General features: G+C 66.1%; 7 protein-coding genes across 7 annotated transcripts; 4 read left to right on the top strand and 3 right to left on the bottom strand.

The window, feature by feature from the left end:
- Positions 1-284: 284 nt before the first annotated feature.
- FRS1 (phenylalanine--tRNA ligase subunit beta) lies at positions 285-2,935 on the bottom strand (the record flags this gene model as incomplete). Its single annotated transcript, XM_076651707.1, has 10 exons — positions 285-688; positions 752-1,133; positions 1,201-1,672; positions 1,728-1,867; positions 1,930-2,031; positions 2,096-2,179; positions 2,243-2,461; positions 2,524-2,691; positions 2,759-2,814; positions 2,878-2,935. 10 exons carry the CDS (start codon positions 2,933-2,935, stop codon positions 285-287), a joined length of 2,085 nt encoding a protein of 694 aa, XP_076502787.1.
- A 279-nt stretch (positions 2,936-3,214) lies between these two features.
- Positions 3,215-4,399, bottom strand: JCM10292_006742 (uncharacterized protein; the record flags this gene model as incomplete). Its single annotated transcript, XM_076651706.1, has 1 exon — positions 3,215-4,399. The coding sequence occupies one exon, from the start codon at positions 4,397-4,399 to the stop codon at positions 3,215-3,217; it is 1,185 nt and encodes a 394-aa protein (XP_076502786.1).
- Positions 4,400-4,719: 320 nt separating this feature from the next.
- Positions 4,720-5,256, top strand: JCM10292_006741 (uncharacterized protein; the record flags this gene model as incomplete). The annotated part of the gene is made up of 2 exons (XM_076651705.1): positions 4,720-5,031; positions 5,140-5,256. The coding sequence occupies 2 exons, from the start codon at positions 4,720-4,722 to the stop codon at positions 5,254-5,256; spliced, it is 429 nt and encodes a 142-aa protein (XP_076502785.1).
- A 281-nt stretch (positions 5,257-5,537) lies between these two features.
- On the top strand, positions 5,538-6,770 carry ATP11 (Atp11p; the record flags this gene model as incomplete). The annotated part of the gene is made up of 3 exons (XM_076651704.1): positions 5,538-6,020; positions 6,086-6,325; positions 6,399-6,770. 3 exons carry the CDS (start codon positions 5,538-5,540, stop codon positions 6,768-6,770), a joined length of 1,095 nt encoding a protein of 364 aa, XP_076502784.1.
- A 302-nt stretch (positions 6,771-7,072) lies between these two features.
- Positions 7,073-8,110, top strand: SEC65 (RNA-binding signal recognition particle subunit SEC65; the record flags this gene model as incomplete). Its single annotated transcript, XM_076651703.1, has 4 exons — positions 7,073-7,299; positions 7,362-7,512; positions 7,597-7,696; positions 7,785-8,110. 4 exons carry the CDS (start codon positions 7,073-7,075, stop codon positions 8,108-8,110), a joined length of 804 nt encoding a protein of 267 aa, XP_076502783.1.
- Positions 8,111-8,338: 228 nt separating this feature from the next.
- JCM10292_006738 (BAG family molecular chaperone regulator) lies at positions 8,339-9,376 on the bottom strand (the record flags this gene model as incomplete). The annotated part of the gene is made up of 2 exons (XM_076651702.1): positions 8,339-9,143; positions 9,258-9,376. 2 exons carry the CDS (start codon positions 9,374-9,376, stop codon positions 8,339-8,341), a joined length of 924 nt encoding a protein of 307 aa, XP_076502782.1.
- A 1,131-nt stretch (positions 9,377-10,507) lies between these two features.
- Positions 10,508-12,263, top strand: CPA1 (carbamoyl-phosphate synthase (glutamine-hydrolyzing) CPA1; the record flags this gene model as incomplete). Its single annotated transcript, XM_076651701.1, has 6 exons — positions 10,508-11,549; positions 11,643-11,726; positions 11,827-11,893; positions 11,953-11,977; positions 12,079-12,118; positions 12,187-12,263. The coding sequence occupies 6 exons, from the start codon at positions 10,508-10,510 to the stop codon at positions 12,261-12,263; spliced, it is 1,335 nt and encodes a 444-aa protein (XP_076502781.1).
- Between the last annotated feature and the right edge of the window lie 85 nt (positions 12,264-12,348).

Here is a 12,348-nt window from a genome sequence, read left to right as displayed (position 1 = left end):
TCGTGCGCGGGCAAAGCGGTGCGGAGAGGGCGAGCGAGCAGCAGACGCGGTGGCGCTCTCGCGGGCGAGCGTTTCGGCGGCGAAGTCCCCTCAGCACGCTCTCGTCGCCTCTCTCACGCTGGCTCCTTCTGGCTGTAGACGGACTTTGCTGGGAGTGTACGATGCTTGCACTTTGTCCGTCTAGCGCAAGACTCCCCGGAGGCATTTCGCGCGCAAGAGATGTACAGCCTTGAATGTCACACACGGCAGCGCAAGTCCCTCTACACCGCACCGCGCCCCGCCCTCTACAAGAACGGCTCGACGTCAAACTCGAGCGTCGAAGCCGGGTAGTCGAGCTCGTACGCCTTGAGCACGCTCGGGTGCAGGATCCCGAGCGAGCCAATCTTGACATCCTTGTGCGGCGCCGCCGACGCCGCCGCGGCGCCCGTCACTGCAGACGGGAGCGCAGCCGCGAGCGTGTCCTTGATCGTCTCGAGCGGGCCCTTCTTCGACTCGTCCTTGGCGGCGGTGGGCGCCGCAGCCGCCGCGGGGGTCGAAGTGGGCGCCTGCGGAGGGGTAGACGACGGCGCTGCCTGCGCGTCCTCCGTGTGCGCCGAGGACAAGGGTGCGAGCGTCGCGTGCGCGTCGACACCCGAGGGGGGTGCGCGGAAGTAGATGTCGGCCGAGCGGCCAGGGAAGTAGGTCGGGTCTGCGCGCAGCGAAGCGAGTCAGCTCGATTCGCTCGCGTGTGCAAGGGAGTGAGAGCACGCACCCTCCGACGCCTTGATGTAGTAGCCCGTCTCGCCGGTGCTCGACTCGGACACGAGGTTCTTGACGCCGAGACCGAGCATCAAGCGGTCGAGGAGGCCGTGCACGACCTCGAAGCCGGCCTTGCGGCCGCAGAAGACGGCGCCGAGCTTGCGCACGTTGCGCGCTTGGCGCTCCTCGCGCGGGTCCTGGACGACGATGTCCGACACTTCGAAGATGCGCAGCGGGAGCGAGTGCTTGCGGTTCTCGCGGATCGACTTGAGGAGGCCGGGGAGGAGCGACGTGCGCACGATCTGGTACTCGATCGTCTTCGGGTTGGCAAGCACAACGGCCTCTTTGCCCGGGTCCACGCGGTTAAGGAACTTGTAGTTCTCGTCGTGCGAGCACTGCGGGGTGGCGTAGGTCAGGACGGCGAAGCGCTTCAAGACACGCGAGAGAGAGCGAGATACGTACGAGGATGAGCGGCAGCACCTCCGTCCAGCTCGCCTCAGTACACAGTCGCCGCAGCACGTCGCTGAGCTTGTTGATCGGCAACGGCTTGGCGACCGTGTTGCTCTGCGGGAACGTCTTCTTCAAGTTGTCGAAGCCGTATGCAATCGCGACCTCCTCCATGATGTCGCACTCGTGCAGGATGTCGGGGCGCGTGGGCGGGACGTGGACGTGGATCTCGTCTTCTGGTTCGATCCGGAGCGAGCCCTGGGCGTTGAGCGGCGCAAAGCCGCCCGGGTGGTTCGTGGGCGCGTTGGCCGCGTGGCCCATTTTGCGGAGGAGCGTGAGGATGTCTTCGCGCGGGAGGTTGAGGCCGGTGCACGAGTTGATGTAGGACGCGCGGGCGACGAAGGGGCGCGAGGTGAGGGGAGGGGAGACAACCGAGCGAGCGCCACCGACGCAGCCCGCCTCGTACTCGACGTTGACCGGCTCGATGCTGTAAGCGCAGGATCAGCTCGCAAGCTATGGATGAGGTCGGAAGCGTGACGCACACGAACGGCTCGGCGCAGTACTCGGAGAACATGGTGACGATCATGTCGACAACGATGTCGAGCTTGGTCTGGTCGGTGGCCGTGACGTCGATGAAGACGTTGGTCGTGTCGAGCGTGATCTTGGTGTGGTCCGAATTGATCTGTTGACCACGTCCGGGAGTCAGCTCTGAATCTGCTCAGACGGAACCAGTGACAAACGCACGATAGGGGGCATACTGAGCACCTGGCGGCTGCTGTCGTAGATGATGGGGTACACAGGCGAGTCCTCGATGATGTGCAAGTAGCGCGAAAGATGCTTGTCCTCCTGCTCGGGGGAAGAAGCGTGTCAGCGAATCTGCAGAGGGAGGCGTGGAAATAGGGTGACCCACCTTGAAGAGCGCCATCATGTCCGGTGCCGAGTACTCCTGCGTCTTGTTCAGCGGGGCGAACTTGATCTGCGAGGGAGGGAGGGCCTGCGCGAATCGGACGTTGGGGTCAGGGTTGCGGCGCGCAATGTGAACATGCGCAGGACGCACCTCGTAGCTGATCTCTCCCGGGGCAATCTTGTCCAAGTCGTGCGTGCCAATCGCGACGAGCGTGCGCCTCCGTGCCAGGTTCTGGTGGAGCTTGTCCTGGAGGTCGATGAAGCTGGCGTACGAGAGGGGCGTGAACTTGACGTTGCGGAGGATGGCCGAGGCGAAGAAGGGGCGGATCTGCGCCGTCTCGGCCTTGACGCGCACGGTGCGCTCCATGCCCTGCGGTGCAGCTTCCGTGAGCGGCAACGCAGCAGCCGAGAGGGAAGGAGGTAGAGACGAACGGCAGGTGCGGGCTTGAGCGCATAGGTGGGGACGCCCGACTCGGGGTAGATGTAGAGCTTGAGGGCGCGGACGATGCCCTCGATGCAGAGCAGGTCGTAGCGGTTGGCGGGGACTTCAATCTTGAGTTGATGAGGCTCGTCGGCAGGGTGGTCCGGGTCCGTCGTCGTCTGCGAGAGCGAGGCGCACTTGTCAGCTGCTGTGTCGGATCAAACGAAGCTCTAGCGGAGCACGCACGTCCTCGTCGAGCTCGAGGCCGTACTGGAAGAGGAGCTCGTCGAACTCCTTGGTCGCTGCAGGAGAGGCGCGGTGAGCTGGGGGACCACGACGACAGCGTTGGGAATCATTGCACGCACTGTACTCCTTGCCGAGGCGCCGGAAGAAGTCGACGCGGTCGACGGTGACGGTCGGCATGGTTGCGGGCGAGAGGGACGAGGAGAGGGAGTGAGGAGGAGCGACAAGCGGTGCAGGCGAGTTGTGGGCCGGCTAGAAAGAGTGTCTGAGTGCTGCTCAAGCTCTCTGCAGCTAGCACGCGCTCGTAGACTGGGCGCGACGGGTGCGGCGGTGTCCGTCTCTCGTCGCCTTGCTTCTCTCCGGCGAGTCAAGGGGGAACTTCTGGAAGACACCTCGTCTCGCGACAGCGTGCAGCGAGACAACACGATATGCAATAACCATACGAGAGGGCTGCTACGTTCACCGCCAGCCCGGGACGCCGCCCGTCTGCAAGAACCGGTCCCGCTCGACAAACGGGCTCAGCGACGGCGGCACCGCATAGCCCGCGATGCCAGCGACATGCGCCGCCTGACTCTGTGCCATCCCTGCTGCCGTCGGCGCCGCTGCCGCCGGGTGCACCTGCTGCGGCGCTCCTCCAGCAGACGCAGCCGTTGCTCCAGCCTGCGCTCCTCCCGCCGCCACTCCTCCCTGCTGCTGAAGCTGCTGCTGCTGCTGCGCCGCCTGCGCCTGCATCTCGCGCGCCGTCATCGGTCTCCGCGCGAGGCTCTTGCCGATGCGCTCGTCGCACGCGGCCGAAAAGCCCGCAATCACGCCCTGCTCCCACTCGTCGGCCGCCTCGGCGTGCAGCTCGCGCTGGTACCGCTCCTGGTCGCGCGACAGCGGCTGGTCCGGGTCCCGCGCGGCGCTCCCGGACCCGTCGCCGAAGAATACCGAGAGGCCGTGCCCCTCCGAGGCCCACAGGTCGCGCGTGAGCGCCTCGAGCTGCGCGGTCGAGAGGCCCGCGGGATCGACAAAGGGCTTCTTGCGCGTCGCGCGCAGGACGGTGTGCACTACGCGCGCGGGCGGGGGTGGGTGCGGGCCGTGGTAGTAGGCATCGGCGGACGAGTCGGGCGCGAGGTCAAAGACGTAGTCGTACAGGTGCGCCGAGTCGACGGCCACTTCGTCCTCCCGCTCGCGCGGAGCGCCACTGCGGCCCCTCTTTGCCTGTGACGAGCCACGCTTGCCGCGGGTAGCACCAGTGGCCGCCGACTCGGCGACACTGGCGCTGTCGGTCCCGTCGTCGTTCCTCGCCGCCTCGTCCGCCTGCGGCTCGGCATCGTCGCCGTGGTCGTCGTTCTCCGGCGGGTCGTAGCGCATTTTCTTGCGCACCTCGAACTCGTCCTCCTCCTCCTCGGCCTCGAGGTCGCGCTCGTCCGGGAGCGGCGAGCTCCCCCTCCGCCTGCGCGCGCGCCCGTGCCGCCCCCTGCGCGACGCGGCGTGCTCCTCGATCTGCTGCGTGACCGAGAGGGTCTTGTACTCGTAGAGGTGCCGCAGCGCTGCGAGCTGGCGCGAGCGGAGGTATCGCGAGAGGGCGAGCGGGTCGACGGGGAGCGCGATGGACGGGATGAGCGGGTCGGCGGGACCGACAGAGGAGGCTGCGGCCATGTTCGTCTGCTCTCGAAAGCCAAGACCTCGTCAGCCTGCGTTGTTGACGATATTTGAGAGTGCAACGTGAACGCACCGGGCAGAGGCTCCGAGGGAGGGACTTAGACCGAGGAGCCAACGAGTGATGGCGAGGCAAGCCTTATCGAGGTCTAGCCGAGCTGTCTGCGCTGTGTACGGGCCTGTCTGAAGCGCACGCGGGTGTGGGCCGGGTCGAAGCCTCGGCGGAGTGATGAGGCTCGTCGTCGACCAACTCGCTCTCGTCCCGCTCAGACTGCTTCCAGGGTGCTGCTGAGCCCTGCTGGAGCCTGTACAAAGCTGCCATGGTGCGCAATCGCCCTCCCTTGCGCTGCGTGCCCTCCTCGGCCTCCTCGCTGACCGGCTCTGCCTCTTCTGCCGAGCAGTCGTCGAGTCTTTCGCCCCAGTGCAACGCGCCCAAGCATCACTACGACACGTGCTTCAACCACTGGCTCAAGTCGTACCTTCTTCTCGTCGCGCCGCCTCTCTCCAACCCGGCAGACACCGCAGCCGGCATGAAAGAGCGCGAGCGGAGGAACCAGGCCATCGACGACAAGAAGCGCGAGCTCGAGACAAAGTGCGGAGCGCAGTACCGCGAGTACCAGAGCTGTCTCAAGGTGCGCTGCCCTCCCTCTCTCGCCGTCCTTCCCTCATCTTGCCCGCTTTCTGTGGCTTCCGTGGCGTTTCCAAGTGATCCTGACGCCTGTTTGGCTCGTTATACACAGACTGCAATCCAAGGGATCGAGGGCCTGCCCGAATTGCTCGATACCGCGCGCAAGGAGGAGCCGCTCGACGGATGGGGAGGGATCAAGGTCGTCACTGAGGATGACCTGCGGCGTTAGTCTCGCGTGGCTTGGTGGCAGTGCCCTTGTTGTATGGAATAGATCGCAACTCCGCCGCTTTCACGGCGAAATGTTCTCGCTGCGACGGCTTGACCTCGCTGCGCCGTCCGGCGACCAGAGTTGACGATCCGTTTACACTTCTTTGCGGCTTCTGGACTGGCCTGCACACCCTTTGAAAGCGCCCTGATTGCATCCACGGAGAGCCGGCAGCACTTGCAGGCGAGGACAGGTGCTCCTCGAATTCCTGCGCTTCCCCGGGGTCTCGCTCCGACTTCATCGCCATGTCGCTCACTCGCACCCGCCTGAGCAGCTTGGCGCGCTCTGCACGCTCTCTCAGAGCACCCGCGCCTCTGCTGCGCCCCTTGTCGACCTCTGCGCCTTTGCGCAACGCAACGCCCGACTGGGAGGAGCTCATCGGCGGGCGAGCCGGAATCGAGCGCAAGCGCGCGCTGTTCGAGGACAAGTACCGCGCGGCGCTCGAGCGCAAGGCTGCGCAGGAGGGTCTGAGCGTCGACGCGCTCAAGGAGCGGGTCAGCGAGGCGCTCAAGCGCGAGCAGGAGCAGCGCAGGAGGGACGTCATGCCCCAGCCCGACGCGGCAAAGGCCGCGGGCAAGGAGTCGCTGGGGCCGGTCGAGGCGGGCAGTGTCGACACGCGCAAGAGCGCAGACGAGCTCGACAAGCCCGACGTCGTGCGCCCGGTGCCGTCTGCCGAGGGGGAGGCCAAGCGGCCTTTGCCGCCGAAGCAGGGCGAGAGCGCAGTCAAGGTGCGTTCTCTGCAGCAGCCCCCACGCAGAGCACGTATCTAGAGCTGACTGAAGTGTTCTCGCAGCCGCTGAACGACATCATGGACCTTTCGAAGGCGTCCGACCTTACGACCTCTGCGCTCTCGCAGCTGTGGACGACGTACCACCAGTCCAAGGGCTTCCTGTCGGCCGCCATCCCGATGGAGACCTACCTGCGCATGATCAACAGCGCGCGCAAGTACCCCATCTTTGTCCTCCCGCTCGCGCGCGAGGCCGAGCTGCCAGAGGGGCAGGAGGCGGAAAAGGCGACCGAGATGCACCTCCTTGTGCGTGCCCTGGCGACACTCTCCTTTCATGTACCGGCTACAGATGACTCACGCGCGCATGTATTACGCGCAGGAATGGGCAATCCTCCCTCCACCCGCAGGCGTCTCCGACCCCGTCCCTCCCCCCTCGACCGTGCTCTTCACGCCCCTCGCCGAGTACAAGGCACGGCAAGAGTACTCGCAGCCGTACCTGATCCTGACGCACTACACGGACCTCGCGGCGTCGCACGACGTGGTCCTGATGCGCGGCGAAGTGAGCGCCAACGTTGCGCTCAACGCGACCGACGCGCAGGTGCTCGCCGTGCGCATGCAGCTGTTCTACAACGACTCGGGCAAGGGCGGCGAGGTCGAGTCGAGGCGGAGGGATTTGCTGCGGAGCTTCCACGAGGCGCCAGAGCAGTTTGACGTCGAGGCGCTCATCCGGGCGGGCGAGATTTCCGAGTGAAGCATGCCTGCGCATTCGGCCGTATATCAGCAATAGATCAACAAGAGTAGTCACGACCCTCGGAGGCGGCTTTGAGAGATTTCAGAGTCGGTCGCGTGCATGCTGTCGTCTCGCGTCGAGGAGGAAGAGCGGGGCCTGGCTTTGTCCGACTCGCTCGACTCGCTCGTGCAGCTGCGCGCAGACCGAGAAGAGCGTCTATCGAGCCTCGCTAGCTGTACCACGCGCCTCCTGTAGCGTTCCTTCCCCGACTCTCGTCTCATCAGCTCCCCTTGTCGTCGTCGTCCTCCGTCACCGCCTCGACCATGCCGACGATCGAAGACTACGCCTCGGACCCAGACGACATGGAGCTCGAGCTCTCGTCTGCGCCCGCGCCCGCTCCCTCGGCCGCGGCCAAGGGCAAAGCCCCCGCTACGCCGCCTCCTCAACCCGGAGCAGGCGGCCTCTTCGACAACGAGCCCGCCGTGCCAAAGGCGCTGCGCATCCTCCCCGACGGCTCGCTCGGAAAGGTCTATGACGACGCGCATTCGCGGTGCGCCCTCCCTCCTACTTCTTGTTTGTCTCGTAGCCTCGACCTGACCTCGCGCTCGACAGGTGGGACACGCTCTATCCAATCTACATCGACGCCAAGCACCCGCAGCAGGATGGCGCGAGGCGCGTGAACCGCGAGACGGCGCTCGAGTGGCCCATCGCGGAGCAGATGGCAAAGGCGTGCAGGATGCTCGGGTTCGACACCGTGTTCGAGGTGCGTGGCGCTCTTCCTCCACCAACTCACGACTCTCTCCTTCTCGAAAGGCTTGGTGAGCTGGGCTAAGACGTTCTCGAACAGCCGAGCAAGACGCACCCGAAGGACTGGGCGAATCCCGGACGCGTCAAGGTGCAGCTCCGCGACGGCGACGGCAAGCCGCGCAACCCGTCCATCAAGAACAGTGCGTCGCGCGCGCACAGACTGTCACGCTCGCGTGGAATCTCTCGCACCGTCAGCGCTGACTCTTCGTCTTGCGCTTCGCGCCGCAGAGCGCATCCTCCTGAACCGCATTGCCGTCCTCCTCAAGCCGCACCAGCCCGTCGCGCCCGCGCCGACGGCGTCGAACCCGCACCCGCTCCCGCCAATCCACCGGCGGCTGCCGGCCAACTCGCCGGCCATCTCGCACGGCGTGCTCGCGCAGGCGGTCGAGGGCAAGGGCCCGCTCGCGGGCATGATGGGCGGGCTGGGCGGCGGAGAGGAGGAGGACGCGGCGGAGAAGGCGCGGGTCGAGCGCGAGGAGGAGGAGAAGCGCAAGAGGGAGCAGATGATCAAGATGATGAAGGGCAAGAAGGTCCACATCAAGCGCAGGCGGTAGTGCGGCGCAAAATGCTGTCGGCAATGCAGCTCTGCTGTTGCATACTATCCTTTCAAGTGCCTGGTGTAGCTGACAGTGCATGAGGCAGAGAGGGGTTGCACGCAGCGGCTTTCGCGCAGAATCCGGTTCGCGGCTTTTTGCGGGCGCTTTCGGGGTGGCACTCTCGGCACCGCTCGCGGCGCGGCGTGTGCGAGGAGAAGTACAATGCAAGAGTTTCTAGCTAGTGGCTCACGCCTTGAGGCTCAGCCCGAGCTTCTTCCAGCCCTCCTTGGCCGCGTCGACGCGGTCGAGGACGCCCTGCACGCGCTTGACCGCCTCCTTGCGCTCCTTCCTCGCGTCTGCATACCCGCCAGGAATCTCGATCGCGTCGAGCTTGAGCAAGCCCTGGAGGAGGACCTCGCTGAGAAAGAGGAGCGTCCGCTGCGGCGGCGCGGGCCGCTCGGCTCCGCCCTCGCCGCCCTCGGCCGCGCGCGCCTGCTCGAGCCACGCCTCGACCTGCTTGACCTGCGGCTCGAGCTCGTCGAGCTTGGAGCCCGCAATCTCGCGGATCCGCGCCCGCAGCGCCTCCTCCGTCTCGGCCTCTTTCGACTGCGCCGCGCCCGCACCCGCGCCACCCGCACCTTGACCCCCTGCCGCCGCCGCCGCGTCGGGCGCAGCGAGGTCCTGGAGGTCCTTGCGCTGCGCGAGACGGTCGTCGACGCGCGCAGAGACGTCCTTGGACCCGAGCATGACGAGCTTCTTGAGCTTTTTCGCGCTCGCGCCGCCCGCGCGCCCCGCGCGGCCCGTGAAGGACCACGAGTCCCAGAACGACTTTTTCGCGCCGCCGCCGCTGGGCTGGTCATCGCTGTCGGCGGCTGCGGGGGAGGGGTCCTCGTCGACGAGGCCGTAGGCCGAGAGGGGCGCGAGGTCGTCCTTGAGGACGGCGCCGGAGTAGATGAGCTTTTGGTGAGAGGGGGGAACGCCGGTCAGGTTGTATAAGGTTGCGCGGAGGGCGGACAGGGGCGAGGCGGGCGGAGGAAGGGGAACGCGGAGCCTGCCGTTACGAGGACCGTCAGTGTCCGAGCACGTCATCTACTCGTGGGAGGATCGCCGAAGTCTGGGCACAGAGCACAGATCTCGGAGAAAGCTCGATGACGGAAGGACGCACTTCTCCCGACCCCACTGCACCTCGACCAGGCCATGGTCGTCTCGGCTCTTGCCGCTGCCGGTCCTCCCTGCCGCCGTGCCCGCCGGTCCCGCGGGCGTGCCGAGTCCATAGTCGGCCATGTCGACGCTGTTGGCGAAGCGGTCGAGGTGCTGCTGGAAGCGGCGCTGGTCGCGCTGCGACGAGAGGTGCGAGAGGTAGAGGTGGACGCAGACGCCGAGGACGGTGACGAGGAGCGGGGCGTTCTGCGATGCAAAGCCCGAGACGTGGTTTGTGACGGCTTGGACACGCGGGTGGGCTGCAAGGGAGTTTTGTCAGTCTGAGGATCCTGAGCCACAGGATCCGGCAGAACGCGTGGAGGGAATCCTCGCGAGGCCGGCGCGTGACATCCGCCGACTTCAAAGGCGGGCAGCTCACAAAGTGCCTGTACGAGCTTCTGTGCGGCTGGATGGTCCGAGTGCTCGAGCGCGGCGTAGAGGTCGGTCGCAGTGTCGCGGACGAAGGCGAGGGAGCGGTCAACCGGCGGACGTGCGCGCTTGAGGGCGTTGGATACGACCGCGGTGGTCTGCTCGAGGAGGTGCGCCAGCGTGGAACGGCTCTGGCGGGCGCGGGCGAGGCTGTGCGTGAGATGACGAGCGACTGCAACGAAGCGAGCGAGCGGAACGAACAGGAGGACGCCGCACCGAGAGCAACACCCGGCGACGACTGCCCCAGACAGCGTGAGTCTACAGCGTACAGTCCACTGCAAGAACTCACGAATCTAGTCATCCAACTCCGTCCCCCTCCTGGCGAGTGCGGCATGTCGGGCGGTCGGTGCAGCGCGCCCGCTTGACTCGTCGCTCTCGTTCTCCCTCGACTCGCTCGCACTCGCTCGCACTCCCAGGCTTGACTCGCCTCTCTTCCCTCCCAAACAGACACCAGCAACGTCTGCATGCAAGTCCCGCCCGCCCCCGCCCTCGCCCGCCGGCCCCGCCGCGGCCGCGTCTTTTTCTCGACACTGACCCGCGTCCCTCCCGCTACAGGTCCGTTTGCTACACCGGCCAAGAGACCCGCTTCGATTAGTGAGTCGCATGCACCCGAGAGGCACCCTCTCTCGCCCAGCGCAACCTCCTCCGAGGCATCGCTGACCCGGCAAACTTTCCTCCTCTTATCGCACTGCAACTGCAGCCTCGAATACTCTGCCATCTCGTACTATCTCGCCGGCCACTAAGCCCGCTCGCACCGCCCTCGTCTACCTGTCCACCGCCGCAACCATGCTCTCGCTCCTCCGCCAGACCGCTGCCCCCGCCGCGCTTGGCCGCTCCGCCCTGCGCGCGCGCTCGCTCGCGACCGTCGCGTCCAAGTCGCTCAACCCGTTCAACCCCAACCTCCCCGCGACGCTCCACCTCAAGACGGGCGAGTCGTTCACCGGCCGCTCGTTCGGCGCCCCCGTCTCGCGCTTCGGCGAGTCGGTCTTCTCGACCTCGATCACGTCCTACACCGAGTCCATGACGGACCCGTCGTACCGCTCCCAGTTCCTCGTCTTCACCACGCCCCTCATCGGCAATTACGGCGTACCCGACAACTTTGCCCCGGAGAACCTCGTCCCCAACGGCCCGCCCGTCATGCTCGAGTCGAACGGCATCCAGTGCGCCGGCGTCGTCGTCGCCGACGTCGCCGAGCGCTACTCGCACTACCAGGCCGTCGAGTCGCTCCACGAGTGGTGCGACCGCCACGGCATCCCCGGCATCACGGGCGTCGACACGCGCGCCATCACGACCCTCCTCCGCACCAACGGCTCGACGCTCTCCAAGCTCGCCGTCGGCGACGGCCACGAGGCCCGCCCCGCCGACTCGGAGTACTGGGACCCCTCGACCGAGAACCTCGTCGACCAGGTCTCGACGCGCGAGGTCTACACGCTCAACCCGGACGGCGACGTCAAGATTGCGCTCCTCGACTTTGGCGCAAAGGCCAACATCCTCCGCTCGCTCACGCGCCGCGGCGCGAGCGTGACCGTCTTCCCGTGGAACTACGACTTCAACAAGGTCCGCGACGAGTTTGACGGCCTCTTCCTCTCGAACGGGCCGGGCGACCCCAAGCACTGCATGGAGGCCGCGCACAACCTCCGCAAGACGATCGACGAGTGGGACAAGCCCATCTTTGGCATCTGCATGGGCCACCAGGTCATCGGCCTCGCCGCCGGCCTCGAGGCGTACCGCATGCGCTTCGGCAACCGTGGCCACAACCAGCCCGTCCTCGCCCTCGCCTCGAGCGGCAACATCAAGGCTGGCCGTGTCTACGTCACGTCGCAGAACCGTGCGTTTTTCGAGCCGTTGAGCGTGGCTGCCGTAGAAGACGGGACGATCCTGACAACCTTCCCCTCCCTCTCCTTCTCCTTCCTCCTTGCAGACCAGTACGCTCTTGAGCTTCAGGAGCCGTTCCCCCAAGGATACGAGCCATTCTTCCTCAATGCGAACGATGCCAGCGTCGAGGGTGTGTCTTGCTCCTTGCTTCGGCCGGTGCGGGCACTGGCTGCGCGCGCCTGCCTGCTGCCTCCAGTGTATTTGCTGACGCAGCGCCTTCTGCGTTGCAGGTGTCAAATCGACGCAGGAGTCGGGCAAGCGCGTCTGGGGCGTTCAGTTCCACCCGGAGTCGGCTGGGTGCGTTTCCCTCTTCCGTGACCTCGCCCGCTTCTGCTGACCTTCTTGCGGCTCCACAGTGGTCCCTTGGACACGATCCACATGGTCCGTTGACGTCAAACGCCAATCTCGCCGTGTGGACCGCTGCTGACCTCTTCACTCGCGATCCCTCTCCGCGTTGCTTCACCTTCTCGCGTGCTCTACAGTTCTCGGACTTCCTCCACAGCTGCCGCAGCACGATGAAGAGTGCGTCTCGTCACAACCCTCACGCTCGAACTTCGCTCACCTAGCCTCGCTATTCCCCCTTCGCGCAGACTCGGGCGTCGCTCTCCCTGCGGGCGGCATGGCCAAGGCTTCCATCAAGCTCACCGACTTTGAGGCGGGTCTCTAAGATTGCTCCCCACGCCCGACCGCACGGTTCACACGCCGTGATTCCGTCCCCTCGCGCCTCGCTTCGTCCGATCCCGCGTTTCCTT

This window comes from Rhodotorula paludigena (assembly GCF_050403205.1).
Source record: "Rhodotorula paludigena JCM10292 DNA, Rt_paludigena_JCM10292v1_ctg55, whole genome shotgun sequence".
Classification (NCBI taxonomy): domain Eukaryota; kingdom Fungi; phylum Basidiomycota; class Microbotryomycetes; order Sporidiobolales; family Sporidiobolaceae; genus Rhodotorula; species Rhodotorula paludigena.
This window is presented reverse-complemented; position numbering and strand designations above follow the sequence as displayed.